This window comes from Corvus kubaryi, unplaced genomic scaffold (genome assembly GCF_017639235.1).
Source record: "Corvus kubaryi isolate FWS band 111438036 unplaced genomic scaffold, C.kubaryi_AGA036_p1.0 split1-37296, whole genome shotgun sequence".
In the NCBI taxonomy this organism is placed as follows: domain Eukaryota; kingdom Metazoa; phylum Chordata; class Aves; order Passeriformes; family Corvidae; genus Corvus; species Corvus kubaryi.
The window spans coordinates 20,203,427-20,222,616 of record NW_024582075.1 but is presented as its reverse complement, the minus strand read 5'-3'; the positions used below and the strand labels follow the sequence as shown (position 1 = coordinate 20,222,616).

General features: G+C 40.4%; 1 protein-coding gene across 10 annotated transcripts in view; it reads right to left on the bottom strand.

Annotated features, from left to right (window-relative positions):
* Positions 1 to 42: 42 nt before the first annotated feature.
* ANKDD1B (ankyrin repeat and death domain containing 1B) overlaps positions 43 to 19,190 on the bottom strand; it is a 30,582-nt gene continuing 11,434 nt past the window's right edge. For 3 of the 10 annotated variants that reach the window (XM_042012822.1, XM_042012817.1, XM_042012826.1), the window contains 10 exons: positions 18,303 to 18,401; positions 16,635 to 16,733; positions 14,667 to 14,765; positions 13,652 to 13,750; positions 12,028 to 12,126; positions 8,143 to 8,241; positions 5,355 to 5,450; positions 2,482 to 2,680; positions 1,699 to 1,830; positions 43 to 1,370 (listed from right to left, as the gene is read on the bottom strand). In XM_042012822.1, the coding sequence (XP_041868756.1) occupies positions 1,312 to 1,370; positions 1,699 to 1,830; positions 2,482 to 2,680; positions 5,355 to 5,450; positions 8,143 to 8,241; positions 12,028 to 12,126; positions 13,652 to 13,750; positions 14,667 to 14,765; positions 16,635 to 16,733; positions 18,303 to 18,401 (1,080 nt within the window). In that variant the 3' untranslated portion in view covers positions 43 to 1,311. The remainder of the gene's footprint in view (positions 1,371 to 1,698; positions 1,831 to 2,481; positions 2,681 to 5,354; positions 5,451 to 8,142; positions 8,242 to 12,027; positions 12,127 to 13,651; positions 13,751 to 14,666; positions 14,766 to 16,634; positions 16,734 to 18,302; positions 18,402 to 19,190) is intronic. The other 7 variants (XM_042012819.1, XM_042012818.1, XM_042012825.1 and 4 more) reach the window with 7 other exon arrangements.

Genomic DNA, 19,190 nt, shown 5'->3' with positions numbered 1-19,190 from the left:
TCTGAATCTTTTTGTTTAATCCCAATGATACTAACATCTATGTTCAAGAGAAAATGAAATTTATTTTTGTTAGAAATACTTTTAACTGCTTATGCAAGTTAAGCGTAGTTGACATGCACCTTAATTATATCCTACAACAGTGTGTTTAAATGGAAAGCAGCAGGGTCGTATCCTCCACACCCAGGGTCCAGCTTGGGCCAGGTGAGGTATCAAGTCCATCAGATTCTTAAACAGTTTCATTTTCCAAGCTAATGTTGCAGAACTTGATGAATGCTGTAGGGATTCCAAGCATTTGTACGTTAGATCCCCAATTCCAAAACCTTAGGATTTAGCGGGCTGTTCTTTGTATTTCTGGGACACTCTGCAGCCAACTCAAAGAAGGTTGCACACAAGTGGGCATTTTGGAGTAAGACTTCAAACTAAGATACAGATCACCTTTTTCGTACAAACAGTAGGATTCAGTGCAAAATAATGCTAGCTAAATGCAAACAGAAAAGGCAATTCAGTTCTTCCATTACACGATAAAACTATTGCTGTATTATAAAGAAGATCACAAAGATAGACATTTACATAATTTTTTAGATATTAAATATATTCAGTAATAAGAAAACCTTTAAACATATTCAGCAGGATGCTACCAAGTATTAATTCAAGATATGAATAAGAAATAGGTAAATGATTTCTAGATGTGTTAAGTATTAAATATCGAATGTTATTTTGGGAGTATGTATACAGTGTTATGCCACGATAGAAAATTCTGCAGCCAGCTACACATGGATTTTATACATGACATTTTTGTGTATCTTCACTACATAAATCAAATGCTGCAGTAGAAAGATCTGTCATAATCCTAGCAAGAATTTAGAAAAACCTGAATCCCAAATGAGGCCAGATGCCAGCTTATTTCTGAAAGTGTTAATTGATTTATATACATAATTTTCACTCATGACATTTGATTTTTTTCATGTACAGGACATTTTATTTACATTTCACATCAAACACAAAGTAGTTTAGTTTGCAGTTTCAATACAGAATTACTTTATCAATGTTAGGTCAGATGCGGAAATTATAAGTGGGAATCTTGCCTTCACAGTTATAAACTACCAGTCAGCCATTCACTCTTAAATGTTTTATATTGCTATATAGCAAGCATTTGAGAAATAAGTAACCATTTCAGGAGTGCAAGTTCTTCCAGGATGGAGAAAGTTGTACAACTTCAAAATAAGGTTTTTGTTTCCCAAAAGGATATTTGAACACCACTTTCCATCTGGCTTGTAATTCCATCATATATGCCATGTTTTATTGATGAGCTCATGAAATGACACATTTCCTGGAGTCCATGCCAATGCTAATTGAAGCTCTGATCTTCTCTGTAAAGTACAAAGAGAAAATGCTTGGTGTGCTTTGCTTCGCACAAGGTCAGACTAATCTAACTGAAGGCTGACCAGTCACAATTGAACCTTGTGTGCAGGACAGAGGAGGGAAGCAAAATTTGCACATTTGTCTTCCTTTAGAAACTTCAAGTCTGACATAAATCCTTTTTCTCAAGGAGCCTCACCCCTCAGGAAGGGCAGTCCCAGAAAATAAGAAAGTGTTCTCCAGCCCCGCCCTGGCCACAGGTCCCCAGCGCCAGCAGGGACCTCGGCATGGCACTGCAGTCTCGCAGAGGACACTGCAATGTGCTCTGTGTCAACTTACCAGCTAAAGGCTGAAATCCTGCATCCACCAGATCTTCATATAGGTGTTTAACAGGATTCTGATGAGCCAGCAGTGTACCATGTAACCAGATGAGCAACATTCTGTTTCCATGTTCCTTGTAACTTTTTTTCCCTATGCAATACACAAAGTATTTGCTCAATATGCTAGAAACAGTGTATTCTGTGTTTTTGCACTTCAAGAGTTCCAACAGATTTTGAACTTACTCATTCGTTCTTATTACCTTTCTTATCTAGGAGAAAAATGAAGACTGAAGCTTACAAAAGCTTTTAAAAAAATTCACGTTTTATCCTAACACTACTGTTAAGAGATAAAAAACACCTAATACATCTTAAAAATAATTTTTCCTTTCATTTTTCTCCAAGCTGTGGAAATACACCCTGTAATAGTAGTAACAAGTACAATTGTTTTCCCAGCACCTGAGAGGCCTGAAACCAGAAATTCCTGTTTCATGGCAGTTGTGCAGACAGACCATGAGCAAAATCTTTCTATGTCATAAGGTTCCCCAGGTCCTCACTTGCAGCATGACCTGCAAGACCCTTCTATGATGCTTATGGCTTCCAGTCTTGATCTCCAAAGAGGAAGGTTCCTTCAAGCCAGGAGGAAGAGCAGAAGTGTCCTGTACTGCTACAGCACTGCTTCCCAGGAACCAGGGACAAGGCTTGTACCCCTTCACTATGTGATATTCACATAGTTGATAAAGCAACACTGCCTTGTGAGGTTTTTTATCCTATGTATTATGTTTGGCCATTCAGATATTGTTACCTGTCCACTGTTCTTCAATAGCTTTAATTTGTTCATCTGTGAACTTCCAGAACACAGCAAGTTTTTTCCATTCACAGGGTTTTAACTGGGTATATGCTAGATTCCAAAGGGAAGAACGGATTTGCTTGGTCTGTGTACTGTGATCTTGTTTGAAGGACACACTGAAGTCTGACCTATTACCACTATGAGCTAGCTGTGTCTGAAAAAGAAAGCAGATGATAAATTTTATAACAGAGCTGGGAGCCTTTGCTCAGTGAGCCATGTCTTGAACAGCCAGATGTAGCTACTGACAGATGATTTGTTCAGTGCCTGTACAGGAACTGTGTATGGATCCTAGAAACAGAACTGAAACAAAGAGTTCCTCTGTGTGTTGCTACATATTAGTTAATTGCGAAACAACGCACTTTCTCTGGTACTTGATACACAAAAGCAAAGTGACAGCAACTGTTGTGCCAGCACTGCTGTGCTGCTTGGCTCTGTCTATATATCGTGTTTAGAACACAGCTGGATTTCAGGTACAGTTCTTACCCTTATCTCTTGCTTCTCAAAGCACTAATCTCTCCCCAAGGAGAGGGTAGACAGCATGGGCACAGCACCTGCTCAAGCTGTTCCTTCCTCCACCCTGTCAGCTTCACTTGGCTGAAGTGGGGACTTGCAGATCCTTTGCTGGCAGGATCAGCCATTAGGCTTATCATGGGGACCCCCAATCAGCAAAGTGTCTAAACACCAATATGCACATATGTGTTGAACATGGATCTAGTGTCATTCCTCCATAAGTAAAATCAGGTAGAAAACAAAACCACATGGATTTTAGCCTCCAGATTAAAAGTGATGTTGCTACTGTATGCATGGTTCACCTGAAACGGGAGTGTTGGGGTTAGCTCTTGTTTGGGCACCTTGGCAAAAACCATGTCAATCAGTGATTTCAGCCCTAGCTAAGCAGTGCCCAGGGAACATTCCTAGTTAGGTAAACTCCAACTCTTTCTGTATTTCATTATGTTTATGTACTAGTTCTGTTTCAAATCAATCTTCAAAGGGAAAAAAATTTCTTTAGGAATTTGACAGAGGATTACAAAGCAGATACTAAGCAAAAAAGGAAATGGCAGTATGCCATGTTTTAAAAATGCTAAGCATAAAGTGCTTCATTCCAAATTAAATACAGAAAAATACAGCAGTGTTATTTCCTAGTCTTATGAGAGACCCGGAGAGAAAAAAAAGTCTCAGTTCAGTAACTAAGCATTGTCATGTATGTTTGATTCCCTTCATCTGATGCAGACTTTATTTCATGCTTCCTGACACATGCAAGGTAATTAGGACATTCCACAGGACAGCTTCAGGGTCTCTCTGATTAGATGCTTTTCTTGTGATGCTTAATTTAGAACAAAACAAAACAAAACTCATGCAAACAAAAAAAAAAAAAAGAAACCCTTTGCAGCAGCACAGCTGCTCTTTGCTGCTAATTGTGTTTTGAGGCAATGGCAAGGTGGGATGGTAACAGCTGCCCTCAAATCCAGTTTAACCCAGCCTGGACAATGATGGAGAAGGGTTGGGTAGAAATGATAAATAGAAAAAAAGGGCCAACAGAGGGAAGACACTCACACTTTATATCATATGCCCTTCCTCTCAGCTACATGGCAATTCCTTTAACTAATGCTTTGTCACAAATGATAAGTCAGATGAATGTAAGAAAAAGACAGTCCTTAAAATAATGGTTCAAAATGCTGTAGTTCCATGTATGGTAACGCCACCTGAACAGCATCATATTCCATACCCATAAGATTTAAGCTGTTCAAAAAGCTGCACTCTCAGCTTCAGGCAACAGGATACAAACACTTATGTTTGTATTTCCCAACATCTCTGGTGCTTTTGCAGAAAAGCATCTACTTAACACCTTTTCTTCTCTTCAGGAAATTCAGTGAACAATGCCAAGAGGTTGAGAACATTATGGGTTTACTGCTGTCTGACTTGTCACATCTTCTGTGGTTCTCTTTAAGCCAAAAAGAAACCATGATGTACCTAACAGCTCCAGCTGAACTGATGCAAATCAAATGCACAATACAGGGTATTCGTGGTGGCATTTTTGCAATAATAAATCTATATCTGTTATTTACCAGCCCTGTAACACTAGGTGTCATGGATTTGGCCACTCAGGGCAGGAGTAGGGTGGTAAAACTGGCTAATTCCTGTGCCTGCTCTGGGACAGGATCAGTATGCTTACACACTTGGCTAACTCAGCAGGAAGCAGGAGGGAGAACAAAGTCACAAATTCGTATGGCAGTTACTTGCAATGCTCCAGAGAAGCCCATCACTATGCAGCTTACATTTAAGTAATAACTAGGGAAAGAAGGTGAGAAATTCAGACAACCTAAGCCATGTCCTTCACCCTTGTTGTGAAGTTCTTTGGTATTTCATTGATATGGTTTTATAATTAATACGCAAGGAACAGAAGAGGGAGCTCTTGTTGAAGTAGCTGAGCCCTTGCTAGCAAAGGAGTCACAGACATCTTCACTCGCCTATTTTTCAACGGCAGATTTTACTGTACCAAAGTTATCCAATGTTTAACCAATGTTATCCCAGCCATGGTGCTGATGGCACAGCACATGATGGCATCATGGATTTGGCTTAGATCTCTCTCCATTCCTTTATGTGTAGAGCACCAGGCAGGAAAAGGATAAGATCTGCTTACAGTTTTACAGCTAGTCAGGAGTAAAACCTGGATGGGCTAGAGACTTTTCCATTCCCAATCCTAACTTTAGTTCATCAGGGCCAGTCTTGCAGCCTGCCAAAAGGAACCACCTCAGCCAAAAGGCACTTCAAAATCAGAACTGGCTTTTCCCTTAGGTATCTTGAGTGTAATGAAAGATGCCTCTTACCTGTTTCATGGCATAATACCTTTCCGCTTTAATGATCATATCTACAATGAGGGCATGATGGCTCCTTGATGCCGTGGCTAGTGCAGTTTTTCCATGCTGAAAGCAGAGACAGTGAATCAGAACATTATCTTGGGTAAGTATGTCATAGAAGAAACACAGGAACTGTTTACAGAGCCCCATCCCCTTTTATTTCTACAGAAAAATCTATTTACTACCATTTTTATGGCTTTTGGGTAGCTACAATCAAAGTTCTATGCTCTGCATATGCTGCATCCCCTCAGCGCAGAGGTGGTCAATTTTCCCCCACTCTGAACTCCCCACTAAAGAATTTTTGGTGAGGTACAGCTGCTTTCAGAAACCTGCACTCAGACTGCTGCGTACTTCATACCAGCTTGCACTCTCCAGTTACTGCATCCAAGTTCATGCAAGCCCAGGTATCACAGGCTGAAAGCTACCACAAATACAGTCCATTCCCATGCTAGGGTTAAACTGGCATCTCAGATGGATAGGCTGGCAAAGTTGGAAATCTCCAACTTAAAAGGCAAACCTATGCCTTGTTTTAGATGGTAAGAGAAGGTGGCTCACAGAATGAAAGGAGAATTACTTTCTCATTACAGCTGACAGGAGCACAACTACAGGATGATGCTTCATGGGTATAGAGGAAGTCACAGTTACTAAAAGCCATTGTTTTAATTGCAGCTGCAGGGGTTTGCTCAGTCTACCTGAACCCATCTCTCCTATCACCACGTCGATGTACAGGTGTCACGGTGGCTCTAAAGGGTTTTCTCTGAAACTGTCTTTTTTCAGCAGATCTGCACTGAGTGCAACTGCCTTGGATTTAAGTATTCTGCATGTTCTCCACATAACAAGTGCCAGGCATTCTAGAAAATTAGATCTAAAATAAGCCAATCCCTTAATTAGAAGTTTCATTAATTAAATTGTAACGTATTTCAACTCTCCAGATAGTATAAAGTTCCCTAATATACATCTTTTGAGTTCTGGCTCCTGGCTTTGCTCAAAATCATTCTAATTAGCCTGTTTTTAGAAAAGCATCACATTGGAAGCCAAGGAATTTACATTGCATTAAATCTTTTAGGCATAGGCATATTTTATATGTGAAGAGTCCAGAGATCACAGGAGCTCCTTGGGCACACCTCTGGAGAGGTGCTCTGTATTTTACCCAGAGGGGGAGAGAGAGGGAGTGGATAAAGGGGGTGTTTCTGTACCCCTGTGGTAGAGCAGACACTGCTGGCATCCCGCATGCACATGTAGCACAGCAGTCTTGCATATGGGGAGCTCTCTGTGCCCTATCACTCACAACCAAAGACAGTTTTATCTGCAGGTGGGATGAAAGAAGAGCTCCCAAGAGTGCATTCCCTGAGCTCTGACAGAAGCAGATGCATGACATTCTCTGGAGACTGAGGACTCCTGCTGCCAGGGCATGGAGGCCAGGAAAACACTGTGCAATCAAAGCAGGCTCCTCTTCTTCCTGTCTACTGTTCAGCAAGGACAGTAATGTTTTTGGCATATCAGCACCAGTTCGGTTCAAAGGGCACTGTACTCGCATATGTCCCCATCAGTGGCATGGTGTCAGGGGTCATCCAGCAAATAAGCAAGGAAAAAGCTACTCCAAGAAATAAAGCCAATGCAGAAAGGTGGCTTGTACCAGAACTTGTACTGGTTCAGAGCCAAATTCTCATAACAAGTCCTGAGCTCTACCAGTGTTGCTGTAATGTGAGGGCACTCTCTCGCTCAAAGACTTGTAGGTGCCTAAAGTCATAGGCAATAAGTGATTTTTTGGGTCTGCCCTTGGAATACAAATAGGTTGAAAAAATATTCCAGTGGCTGAGGTGCTCTTTAAAGTGGATGAGATTCATTCTGGCTTGACCCCTATGAGAACTGCAGCTCTTTGGCAAGTGTAGGCATGATTCTAAATGGAAAGGCTTAACTACAATGCAGCATCTTACCTCAGCCTCCCAAAACACACCAACCATGCACCCTACCCTCAGAGCCCCAGGCCTCATATAAGGCTAGGGCAAAACAAGACAATCCTAGTCCATAAAGCTTCACTTCTCATCAGGACAGTTTTGTGCAGGGAAGTTACTTATTAAAGATATGAAAGGGTGAGATTTTGCTCATAATAAACATCAAATCCATCAACTCAGTCATACAGAAAATCAAGAAAAGTGGTAAAAGTGTAGAAGGGGAAACTCAATCTTGCAGTAATTTAGCAGAATTTGTAAATACTGGGTTTGATACTCTGTCCTTTCAAAAGCACTTCCCCAGCAACTTTGCTTTGGTACTTCTTCCAGCCACTGCCATTTTTGCCTCTATCTTTCCAGGCAGAACATCATCTCAGGGTTTAAGTATCCACCTGAATGGATCTGGAATGTCAGATGACCCGGAGTGCTAAAGGACAAACTCTCCACCACTGCAGTTGGTGAAGCTTCATCTCCCCTGGCAATGAGTCTGGCTGCAGGTACACAGTTATAGCACCCACAGGCCATTTTCCTCTCTGCAAGCCTAGTCCTTTTTTTCCATGAAAAGTCTCTGGAAGCAGTGTTTATCCTTCGAACCATGGAGCTTGGAAGTTTTACAGCTCTTCACAAAACCATTTCAGATCTCTGCAAGCTGCAAGTATAGCAATATTAAAAGGAGACTTCCTTTGTAGTTAGCTTTACTTAGCAAACACAAGTGGCAACATGTGCTTTATGCACCTCTGTAAGGAAGATTATAAACCAAAAAGTAACATCGTGTAATCTTGAGATGTGTGAGGAATGCAATTTACCTTATCCACAGTTTTGAGATTGCAGCCTGACTTCAGCAGCACTTCCACCAACTCCACATTGCCAAGATCAGCTGCCAGATGTAGAGGGGTTTCCTGCCTCTGGAATTAAAGACACCAAATATATGCATTAACTCAAATTCACTGCTAGAAGCAGCATGCTCAAAGGCTGAATCTAAAATAGATTCACAAGAGGTGACCTTGGTGAGAAAATACTGAACAGAGGGAAATCATGAGAGATCTGCCGGTTTTGTTTCAGGCAGACAAGACAGCATATGGGATCTCTGCAGGAAAGCAAGGCAGAAGTTCCAGCTGGCTCAGGAAAGAGTTGCTGTTATGGCCCTCTAATGTGCTGTAAACTAACAATCTTTCTCTCTCTCTCTCTCTCTCTCTCTCTCCCTCCCTTCCCTCTCAAGGCAAGGTGCTTTGGACAGAGGTCTTCATGCGACTGGCACCATCCCACACCCATCTTATCCTCTCAAGTAACCTTCTCTCTGCTGAAATTCATGCCAAGACAACTCAACATCCATAATTTTGAATATTACAATATGCCACATCCACAACAGAGCTTTTTAGTCAGCCCTACCACAAAATTATGATATATATATAGCTGAAGTCTACCTGCTCCGTAATGGGTTCAGTGAACCTTAAACAACACACATACAAAAAAACCCAAACCAAAACCATTAAACAAGGCCAAACCATTAACAAGAAATACAGCTAAAGGGGCATTCAGCTTCAAGTAAAACTTTGGATCTGAAAGGAGGGTTGTATAGTCTCTACATAGCTACATATTCCTAACTATGTATTTATTTATCTATCCTTCTTCAGAAAGTAGAGTAAGAAAATCCAGCAGCAAATAATGGAGTAATTATGGAAGTCCTGCACATAAGGGAATGTTCCATAGTATGTTTTTTATGACACATCATCCTTCTAAGTTGAGTGTTTTGTGCCTGTGCTTCTCTGACATTGCAAGTTTACATTCTGTAGGTCTGTTTAGAGACCTTTTGGCCTTTAGATCTTAGCTTAAAAGTTTGCACTCCCAAGAAGCACCAAGCTCAGGTTCCACATTAGAAGTGTCATCAGTTAATTTTATAGTTTACACTATGATCACATGATCTCACACCTTACTTTTTTATTCCTATAAATAAAATATTAGCCATACACCCTACTTTCTTTCCTGCAGAAATTTAGGGATACATCAGTACCTACTGTATGCAACTTAGGGCAAGCTAGAGACAAAAGCACAAAACATTTCCAAAAGACGTGTTGTAGAAATTTACAGAATTCTCTTTTATGTGACCAGAAAGTCTTACCGTCATACTTTACTCCAACCACAAATGACAGCCTCCGACTTCCACAAAAATGTGTATAAATTAATCTCTAGCAATAAAATGAACAATGGGAAGGGGTGAACCACAGATTTCTCAAAGACTCATCCTTGTCCCTATCGTGGTGAGCATCCCTACATGTCATGAGGGAAACCAGGATGCATTTCCCTAACAAGGAGCCACAGTGCCCACAGTGGGACTCGGCAGACCTGCTGGGACAGTCTTTCCACAGCTGAGATGTAACACTGATGAGGAGGGGAAAGATAGATTTTCCTTGAAGTGCCACAGGTGGCAGGCCAGTACACAGTTGGACCATTGGAGTCTGTCATGGTCAGGGGCCAGTGTCTGCGAGCTCTGTACAATCTGCTGCCATATGGACCATGGGCACTGGATATCACTGAGAGTTTTGGAGGCCTAGTTGTTGGCCAGGTCACTGTAGTCCACCTCTACCACCACTCCCTCAGATACTGGATACCTTCTGTGGTAGTTTACTTGCCTTGCTGGTTTGCAGTATCTTCTTTGAGGAGACACTTTGCATTCATGCTCAGTAAGAGCCATCTCCAGAGACTTATGAGTGGCTGCCTCTGTTCTGATCCCTTTGGCAATCCCTTAGTCCCTAGAGATGGACCCCAGCAGCTGAGCTTCCCTACCTTCCCAGCACTGGAGCAGTCAGGTAGCAGTGTGCTCACCTTGCTGATGGATGAACACTTGCTGCCTACCTAAGAGGTCATTCAGAGATGGACGCCAGGTAGTTTTGCCTCTGTTGTCATTCTTGTCTTTTCCCTTTCCTGTCCTCTTTTGAATCTTCCCCCTTTTGCCCCTCAGCAAGAGCTGCTGTTTCTCTTTCTAACCAAATCAACATTTACTTCCATCATTTCTCCTGGAGCTCGGGCACAGTTATTGTATTTGAGGGCTGGGTCTCTGGTTAAGCAACAGTGTGGCACCTCCAACTAAGTAACCTTTTCAGTGTCCATATGGGTGGCTTCAGAGCAGGAGACCTTCTCAGTGTCGCTTTGTGTGCTCCTTGATCAGGAAACCCTCATCCTCTTTTGAGGCACTGGATGGCAGCTCATTAGCAAGGGCCAGGCCCAATACAACATTAAAAACCCCTGTATTTCATCAGGGCAGGCAAGGCTCCCCTCCTTCAGATGGTATATGAATTACTTGGGACTACATTCCGGCTAGGGCATGAAATCCCAAACTACTGGAGGCAGTAATGGCCCCAGGCACATGTCCAATTCTGTCCACATACAATACTACCTGAGAATTGACTGCCTCCGGGTGAATCCCAGTGTGGCATTCCCAATTAATTGTTAATTGTTATTCACAATAATCAAAACCATGCTCACAACACACACTAGTATGAACAGTGTGATTATATGAGGATATTCAAGGAACCAAGTAGTGTTACAAGAAGGTGGGAGAGACCTGTCCTGGGGGAGAAGAAGGGGTAGACGCTATTCATTCCTCTCTCAACAAAGCGCCTCTCCAAGGAGGGAAAGGAAAAGGTGCAATTTTTGATTTTCTCCATGAGATGGTTACCTGAGTACGCAGACAGTGGCACTGTAGGGCCTAAAACACAAGACCAGGCACAAGCCAGTGCTTTTATCATCACTCCACCAGGCAAAGCAGTACAAAGTGATAGACAACACAGCAAAAGCAGAAATAGTCATTAACAATTATAGGAGGTTTTTTACAGCAAAACAGGATTAAGCATGGCAGCACCAAAGTAAATATGGCACACGTCAGTTGTGGATATGGTCTACAGTGAACTGATCTGATGCACAGCAAACTGGCCAACAACTAACCAGGCCTCCAAAGACCACTGACACCAACCAGGGCCAAAGAATCCTGGTTAAGGTGAGGAAGATAGGTGTAGCTGTCCGTGGATGGGCTCAAACCACCATCCTTTCAGCTAACAGCTGAACACTCTCACTGATGGCATCACAGAGACCCGTGACCTTGTCATTCAGTCTTGCTGGGTTGCTCACCTCTGCTCAGCTGTGTCCCCTCCCAGCTCCCTGAGCAACCCAGTCAATTCACCTGGGGGCACAGAGTGTGAAACAGAGAAGGCCTTGATGCTGTGCAAGCATTGCTCAGCAACAGCTTTAACATTGGTGTCTTACCAGCACTGTTTTGGTCACAGATTTAAACACAGATTTAAACCCACACAGTGGGTTGCTTTAAGGAAAATCTAACTTTTTTCCAGCCAAATTTTTTTCCCAGCCCAGTTCTGCACTGGGCTTGCCTCTGAAGCCAATACCAATGAGATGTTTCTGTCATTCATTACACTTGAATCATAACATTTGAACAATACATTACCCAAACATTTTCTGAGTATACAGCATTGTACTATCCTTATCTTGCTCAAACAGTATTAGCACAGCATGTACCAGTGACTAATACATATGTACACACACAAAAATACTAGAGAGGAATTGCCTCTTCCTTCCTCTTTTTTTGTACCCTGGTATCATAAGGAAAAAAAAATTTCAAACAAAACCCACATAATCTCTGCTTTATCAATCAAGCTGTGTAAATTCCCAGTTTTTCTTACGTGATTTAAGGAGTTTATGTCATGATTGGCATCCAAAAGGCTTTTTACTACCGGTAGATTATTACTGATAACTGCTAAATGGAGAGGGGAATTCTTCTGCTGTGGAGGGAAAATAATAAATTGTTATACTTGGGTATGTTATTAAAAGTTCATGCAAACCAGAAAGAGGTTCTTATTGAAGCCCACCCCTTGCAAAGGTGACATGCTCCAGCAGAGGTTCAAGACTGCAGAAAACACACCTGGATGTGTGGAGTTGTACCAGAGGTGGTAGCCTGCTCCTGCAACACCCACAGAAGAAGATAAACAAATACAGCTGAGAAGACTGGAAATGCTGACTGCATTGGGTGTGCATCAGTGTGCCACCACTTAGGAATGCCACAAGGCACTCCTCTTTAGTGTTCCTACCTGAGATATGCTGCTATCCTGACAACAGAGAGATTAGGGTAATGTTCCTACCCCCCCCAGAAAAGTGGCTTTGCCCTTTGTTGAATAGCCTGGAGACAGACTCATTCTGTATTTGGTAAACAGATGTCAAAACTTACCTTCCAGGAACAAACCCTTGTCACATGTTGCTGCTGGAAATGCTCCTCATACTAAACTGACTTGCTGTCATATTTATAAAATATGACAAATTACAGCTAGTAAGAAATCCAGAGGTTTTATCTGAGTGGTTATTTATTAAAATAACCAGGGCAGAGATGCAACACCAGTCAAAATCCACACTAGATTGGTAAGATCACTTTGTATGTTGAACCTGTGACTGATCAGTTTCTTGTAAAATACAGCTAAAGAATAATTCCCTACCAATACCATTCATGGGTGCCAGGCACCAGTTCAGTGTCTTTATAAAACACAGCCATTTCTTCAGGGCTACAGAAAAATAAAGCAAGCTCTTACGTAACATTGTGCTGGAAATATTTTCAAAATGTAAGTTACAATTTTATGAGTTGCTTCTGCTAATGAGGACAAGCAGTGCAACAACTGCCCAACCTTTAAAATATTTCAAGCACATCACAAATTGTTATTCCTTGATAGCTTTCTGCAAGAGGCCAGTGATCATGGCATAAGTCATGAAGTCCAGATTCTATTTTCATCCTGTACTGTAGAAGAGGAAAATAATTTCCTATTCATAGAAAATCTCAAATATCTGTACTATCTAAACTGAGAGGATTTGGATAATGTAAATACCTCTTTCCTTTTAAATCACAAGGAATGTTGGCATGCAGATTTTGAAGGCAATGAGGGTGCATTTACCTGCAGAGGGTGAAAGCACTGAAGTGTTTATTTACATTCTAGTTATCCTTTGCCCATAGCATTACTACTAGCATTACATTACTACTGCTAAATTCAAGCAGGGTGCTTTGCTCCCCTTCTCCAAGTGCCTGGCCCTTGGCTTAACCTGGCCACATCTACTCTGCACTGCACCAGCCTGCTCAGGCACTCAGCAACAGGACCTTGTCTCTATTGGTCTGTGTGTGTTGCCAAACTACATCTAGAAACTAAATAATAATGTGTATAGGAAAAAATTCAAGGAACTACTCAATCTCATTCAGCTGTCTGAATTCCCAAGGAAACACAGGACAGGCTGAGCAGCAGCAGAAGAGTTATTCTGATAAACACTGACCTCGGGTTTAGGAATCAGGTCAATATTCTTATCAATAAGGAAAGTAACCAAGGATAGATGTCCATTCTGAATTGCAACCTGCAAAGCACTGGTATTGTTCTGAAAGAAATTTGATAGATAGAAAAACGTACATTTTTATTGCTGCAAAAAAGAACAGTACTAAAGAGAGGTATAAATATAGGGTAATCTTGCATTAAAATTTGTGTTCGTATCCCCTCCACCAATAAAACCCTTTGATAAAATCATACAAAATGAAGTGGATCAGCAATTAGTATGATGTTTTTGTAAACAGTGAAGGAAATTCCCATTTTTACTATATCACAACACACATACTAAAGAACACCAGTATCCCATAGCACCATTCAACTTCTCTTAAGAAAGAGACAGATCAGCATCATCATCATCTATACTGTGCCGTGGACAACGATGCCAGCATGTCTCCTAGTCTGTTAGACCTTTACCAAGCAAGTGCAGTTGTATTAAGCAATCAATCCATAGAATAGTTAATAAATAAATAGAAAAATAAATATAAATTAATAGGAAATAAATTTTTAAAAATTAATAGAAAACATCTTAGAAAATAATTCTGCTTAAACAAACAAGTTCTCATTCTGCTGTAATCATAAACTTCATGCAGCAGGCTAGCCAAGGCCATTCAGCAGATATGACTTGGACTGAAGTTCAGGAACCAGATGTAGATAAAAAGTTTGTCATCAGATCAGTCACATACACTGCCAAAAAGGAGGATTTTCAGTTATCCTAGTTGATTACATTTTCTAGTCATATGTGGTACTAGTGGGCATAGAGGAAATAAAAAGCTCCACTACAGTACCCCATCAAATAAATCTAATGCTATTTTTCTTCCATATCGGTTTTATTCTGTTAGTACTCTCCACATTCCCCATTCTATATTTTTTCCCAGTTTCATAAAAAAAAAGCAGAGCAAATATCCTTAGTTAATAAGGTCCTTTCCACAGTCTAGTATATCCCACTAGGAGAGATACTGTGTACATACCTGAGTTAAAACATTGATGTCACTCCCTGCCTCCAGTAAGAGTTCAGCACATTTTTCATGACCTCCTTCAACAGCCAAGTAAAATGGAGTTTCTTCATTCTAGACCAAAAGAGACAAAATGTCTGTTCCAATTTAAGACATGAGACAATGAGACTGAGACACAAACCACATCTGGTAGGCTCCATTGGGCTCATCCAGCTCAATAGGAGAGGAGAGATGGACCCAAGAGAACACAACCTGAATGGTCCCAAGTTACCTCTTGAATGACATGGCAACTCACCAACAGTTAAGTGACAGATGATGTTTATCTGGACAGATGTACAGTAAGGTTTACAATACAGAAAACTATTTCATAAGCATTAATCATGCTCTTTTCAAAGAAGACTGCTAGCAAGAGGCACAGACAGAAAGGTGGTGGGCAGCAATTGTTGCCATTCAACAATTGAATTTTTGCCATTCAACACCAGGCAACACCACTAGCACGTTAGTACATACAGTGCATTTCAGTTTCTGTCAGTACACTGCCATGGATTTCTGACAAATTCGCAACCCCAAGTGCCAGTTATAAGAAGAACTTTTAGCAAAAATAATCCTGTTTCATATTTATTTCAAATCTTTTCACACTGAAAGAGTCTCCACGTCTCCACAGCAAGTCTCTAAAATAGGTTACATCAGCTACACAATGATCTAATCCCTGTTTCTCAACACCTAACATACACAAAGGTTTAATGAAAGTTACTCTGGTGTTTCAACAATCACAAAAGAATCAGTAAATCCTAATTTTTCTTTGCTTAAAATCCTGACATTATTCTGGTATACTGAATATATTTTAGTACTTTGCTCATGCTATGGAAAGAGAGATCTGTTCATATCCAGATCAGAACATCTCCAGCGGGACAGGAAGTTCACCCCACTAGCCATGCCAAGACAGGAGCACAAGCAGTACAAGATTTGTGTGCAGATTCTTAGACAAGACATTCTTAGACAAGCCTTGGAAAGATGAGGGCTCCATATTTCAAAGAGGCTCCTGTGCCTCACAACTGAAAACAGCAGAGAAGTTGGATAAGAGAGAACTTCTCAACTCATCAATCTGTTGCTGATAAAGGAAGAAGAGGGCCTTGGACATTTTGCCTACTGGCCCAGCAGAGCAAATCATCAGCCACATGGCAGGTTCCCACAGTGGGCATTCAACAAAGGAAACTACCTTGCCAGTTTGTTCCAGCTGCCCCACAAAAGAAACGGAAGAGACACGAACCCTTGCAAAGCAAGAACACCGAGATGAGCAGTTAGTGTACATTTCCTTCCTCCACTCCTTGTTTAAGCCTTAAAATTAAGCTCATGAGTGCATTAACTCAGGGATACAACATTCTCAGCTAATATGCAACCAACAAATATGCTGGCTGAGCTCACCAACGCCAATCCGGGAAAGCAAATTGGGTAGGTAGTGTCTGCAGCCAGCTTTGTGCATGCAACTGAGTTCAGATGAACAAGATACAAATCTGAGACCCCTTTGCTGAGGTGCATGTGATGGTATGTGCCTGGCATGCAAGTCAAACTGGCTCAATGAATAGGCTGAAAAGTACCAGAAATGTTAAAAGTGGGATGTTAAAAGGAATGGGATCACGTGGCTAAAAATGCTGGATGACAGAAAACAAGGGAGGTTAAGGCCTTTCCTCTGTTTTCTTCCACCAGTAGTTATGCAAGGGCTTGCCAAATGCAGCGGAGGATATGTGTAAGGAATAGATGACAGAGGAAGAGACATTGAAGGAGTTAATGGAGGTTAATTATTTATTATAATGGAGGTTAATAATTGGACAAGGAACAAGGAAACAGGATGCAAATTTACTAGGAAACCAGCAAGACTAATGAAGTGTCCTCAGTGCCACTTCTCTTCCTTTCAAATTTGATTTTTTAGAAAACTTTTCAAATCTCTAACTTTATTTCTTTCAACAGTTTCAGCCTACTTACCTGATTGAGGTCATTTATTTCCTCCCACTGTTCAAGCAGAATTTCTACAACTTCACTGTGACCATTTTTGGCTGCTAAATGCAGTGCTGTATTTCCCTCCTTGAAATTAAGATGTCAAATAATATATTTTAAAACCCAGAATAAAGTAGACATTAACTAAAACCAACAAAAAGCTCCACACAGCATGTTCCAAGATTCGATCTAATCTGAAAAGGGCCTTGTCCCATGTATGCAGACGTGACATTGCTGATCTAGTTGGTTGTCTGAAAACTTCATTGTATACCCGCAAAAATTCTAACTCCTGACAAACGAATCAAACTGAAACTTCAGGTATTGGTTCCCACAAGGATGGGAACTACACTGAGCCCCAGAGACCACTGATTTAAAGATTAAAAAAGCCTAGGTCAGCGTATAGAAATTTGTCATGGCTTTGATATCAACATTGCAATCTTTGATATCAACATTGCAATCTTTGATATCAACATTGCAATCTTTGATCTCTGTCACCATCAGTGCAATTTCTCTCCAGCAAATTAAGAAACACCAAACAGAAACAAAAGCAAAACCAAAACACCACACCACCAAGCAAATAAAAACAAAGAACAACTTCAGGAAGAGCAGCAGTTTTGAACTCAAAGAAAATGCTAGCATACGAAATAATATAAAAATGGCTAAAAAAATTAGGAGAAGAATTCTAACCCTCAGAAAAATGAGAGTCCAGAACAGTTTTTCATTCACAGCATTGAGTGGGAAGAAGCAGGAATCCTTTTTAAGAACAATGGTTACAGTGCGATTTGGTTTAGTGACCTAAGAGATGAGTTTCTCTCCTGGCTAATTTGCAGGACCACAGCAATTACTTCCTGGTGCTGTTTACACTTTTAACCTGCTACATGTCTGGGACAATACTATCTTTCAACCTCTGCTGATAAACTGCTTAGCACAGCAGAGCTCTGGGTGCACTGAAGTTTTTAAACTGTTACCAGAATACTAAAAAAACCCAACATCACTTCCCAAGCATACACTTATGTCGTTCTGTAAAAGCAGTATCTGACAATTTCACAATTTTTAATGTATTTGTCCTTCAAATGCCTCTGATGCAGAGAAATAGTAACTTGCTCATTCCAGAAATAGTCAAGTAAGAAAAAATAAGTTTATGAGCAGACTTTGAAAATTACTAAGATACCTTAAAATATAGTGTCAAAGAAAACTCAATCAGATTGAAGTGTTAAGGTGCCTCTGAAAAAGAATTTAGAGGTGTTTGTTTGCAACCTGAAGTATTTAAACATCTTTGAAAAATTGGTCAGGCAGTGACACACAGACACAGGCAAAGAGAGTGCAACACTGGGAAATACAGTCTCCCAGAACAGAGGCTGACACCCTTACCACCAGGCTTTCCCACGTCTCTCAACATACAGGCATATGCTAGTCTTGCTTTGCATGAATTATGAATGTGTATGGAAAAGTCTCCTGGCAATCATCCCACTGTCTTCCCTTTATCACTAAAAAATCATCATCCTTTTATGTTTGTTGGTCACATATATCACTACCAGCACTGTAGCATCCATGCAACATATTCAGATATTTTGATTGTATAATAACTCCAGTGAAATAAAATAATCTTTTGTAAGCACATTTGTAGTTGTACTTCCGTGAAAAATAAACATTTACCTTATCTTTTTCAGATGTAAATAGCTTCAAAGCAATCAAATTGTTTATCATGTCAACATGGCCTTTTTCACAGGCCAGAAGAAATGGCTTTCTACCCTTCTAGAAAACAATTATGGAAAGGAACATGGTGTTACAGAAAGTAGAAATACTTTACTTCTAGTTATTGGATATATGGCATGCATATGTGTATGTGTATCCTACATTAAAATTTACATATTATATGGCTAAGGAGATTAACACAATAGTCAATAAATAGAAGAAGAGAAGTAATTAATAAATATACTTAGTGAAAATAAACAGATTATACATCTTGCATATCTTGAATAAAATAAATAAGAACTGTTTAGAAATGGTAAAAAAGTGGAAAATACACTCAAAATCTTTTAATCCTATTTTTTCTCAGTCTGAAAATATTTATCAAAATAACTGTGTCATTAATGCTCAGAAACAGGCAGCAAAGAAATTGCAAGATTTATTTCCATGGGTTAACTTGTTTGATCCAAGTTCTGCAAACACAGACCAAAACTGACATATCTCAGAAGTTCCATCCAGGAGGCCTGAATTTAGCACTGTACATTGTATAGGGGTTTTGGTGGTATTGAAACTAACAAAAACTCTTCAAACCATTTACAAACTCAACTGCAGAAAGTTATATTGACACAAAACCATACCACTGTTCAGACACGAAGGCATATAACCAGCTGGTTAAAATGGCTTAATATCATGCCTTATAGTAACCTACAGAAATGCCTAGGAAAAAAAATGTATGCACCTAATAGAGAGTTTTGACACAACCTCAGCAAAGAGAAGGAGCTTGCTCACCTTTTCTTTCCCAAGACCTGAAACTTCAAAGGTATGCTTTGTTAAATTAACTTTGTTTTGTCAGAC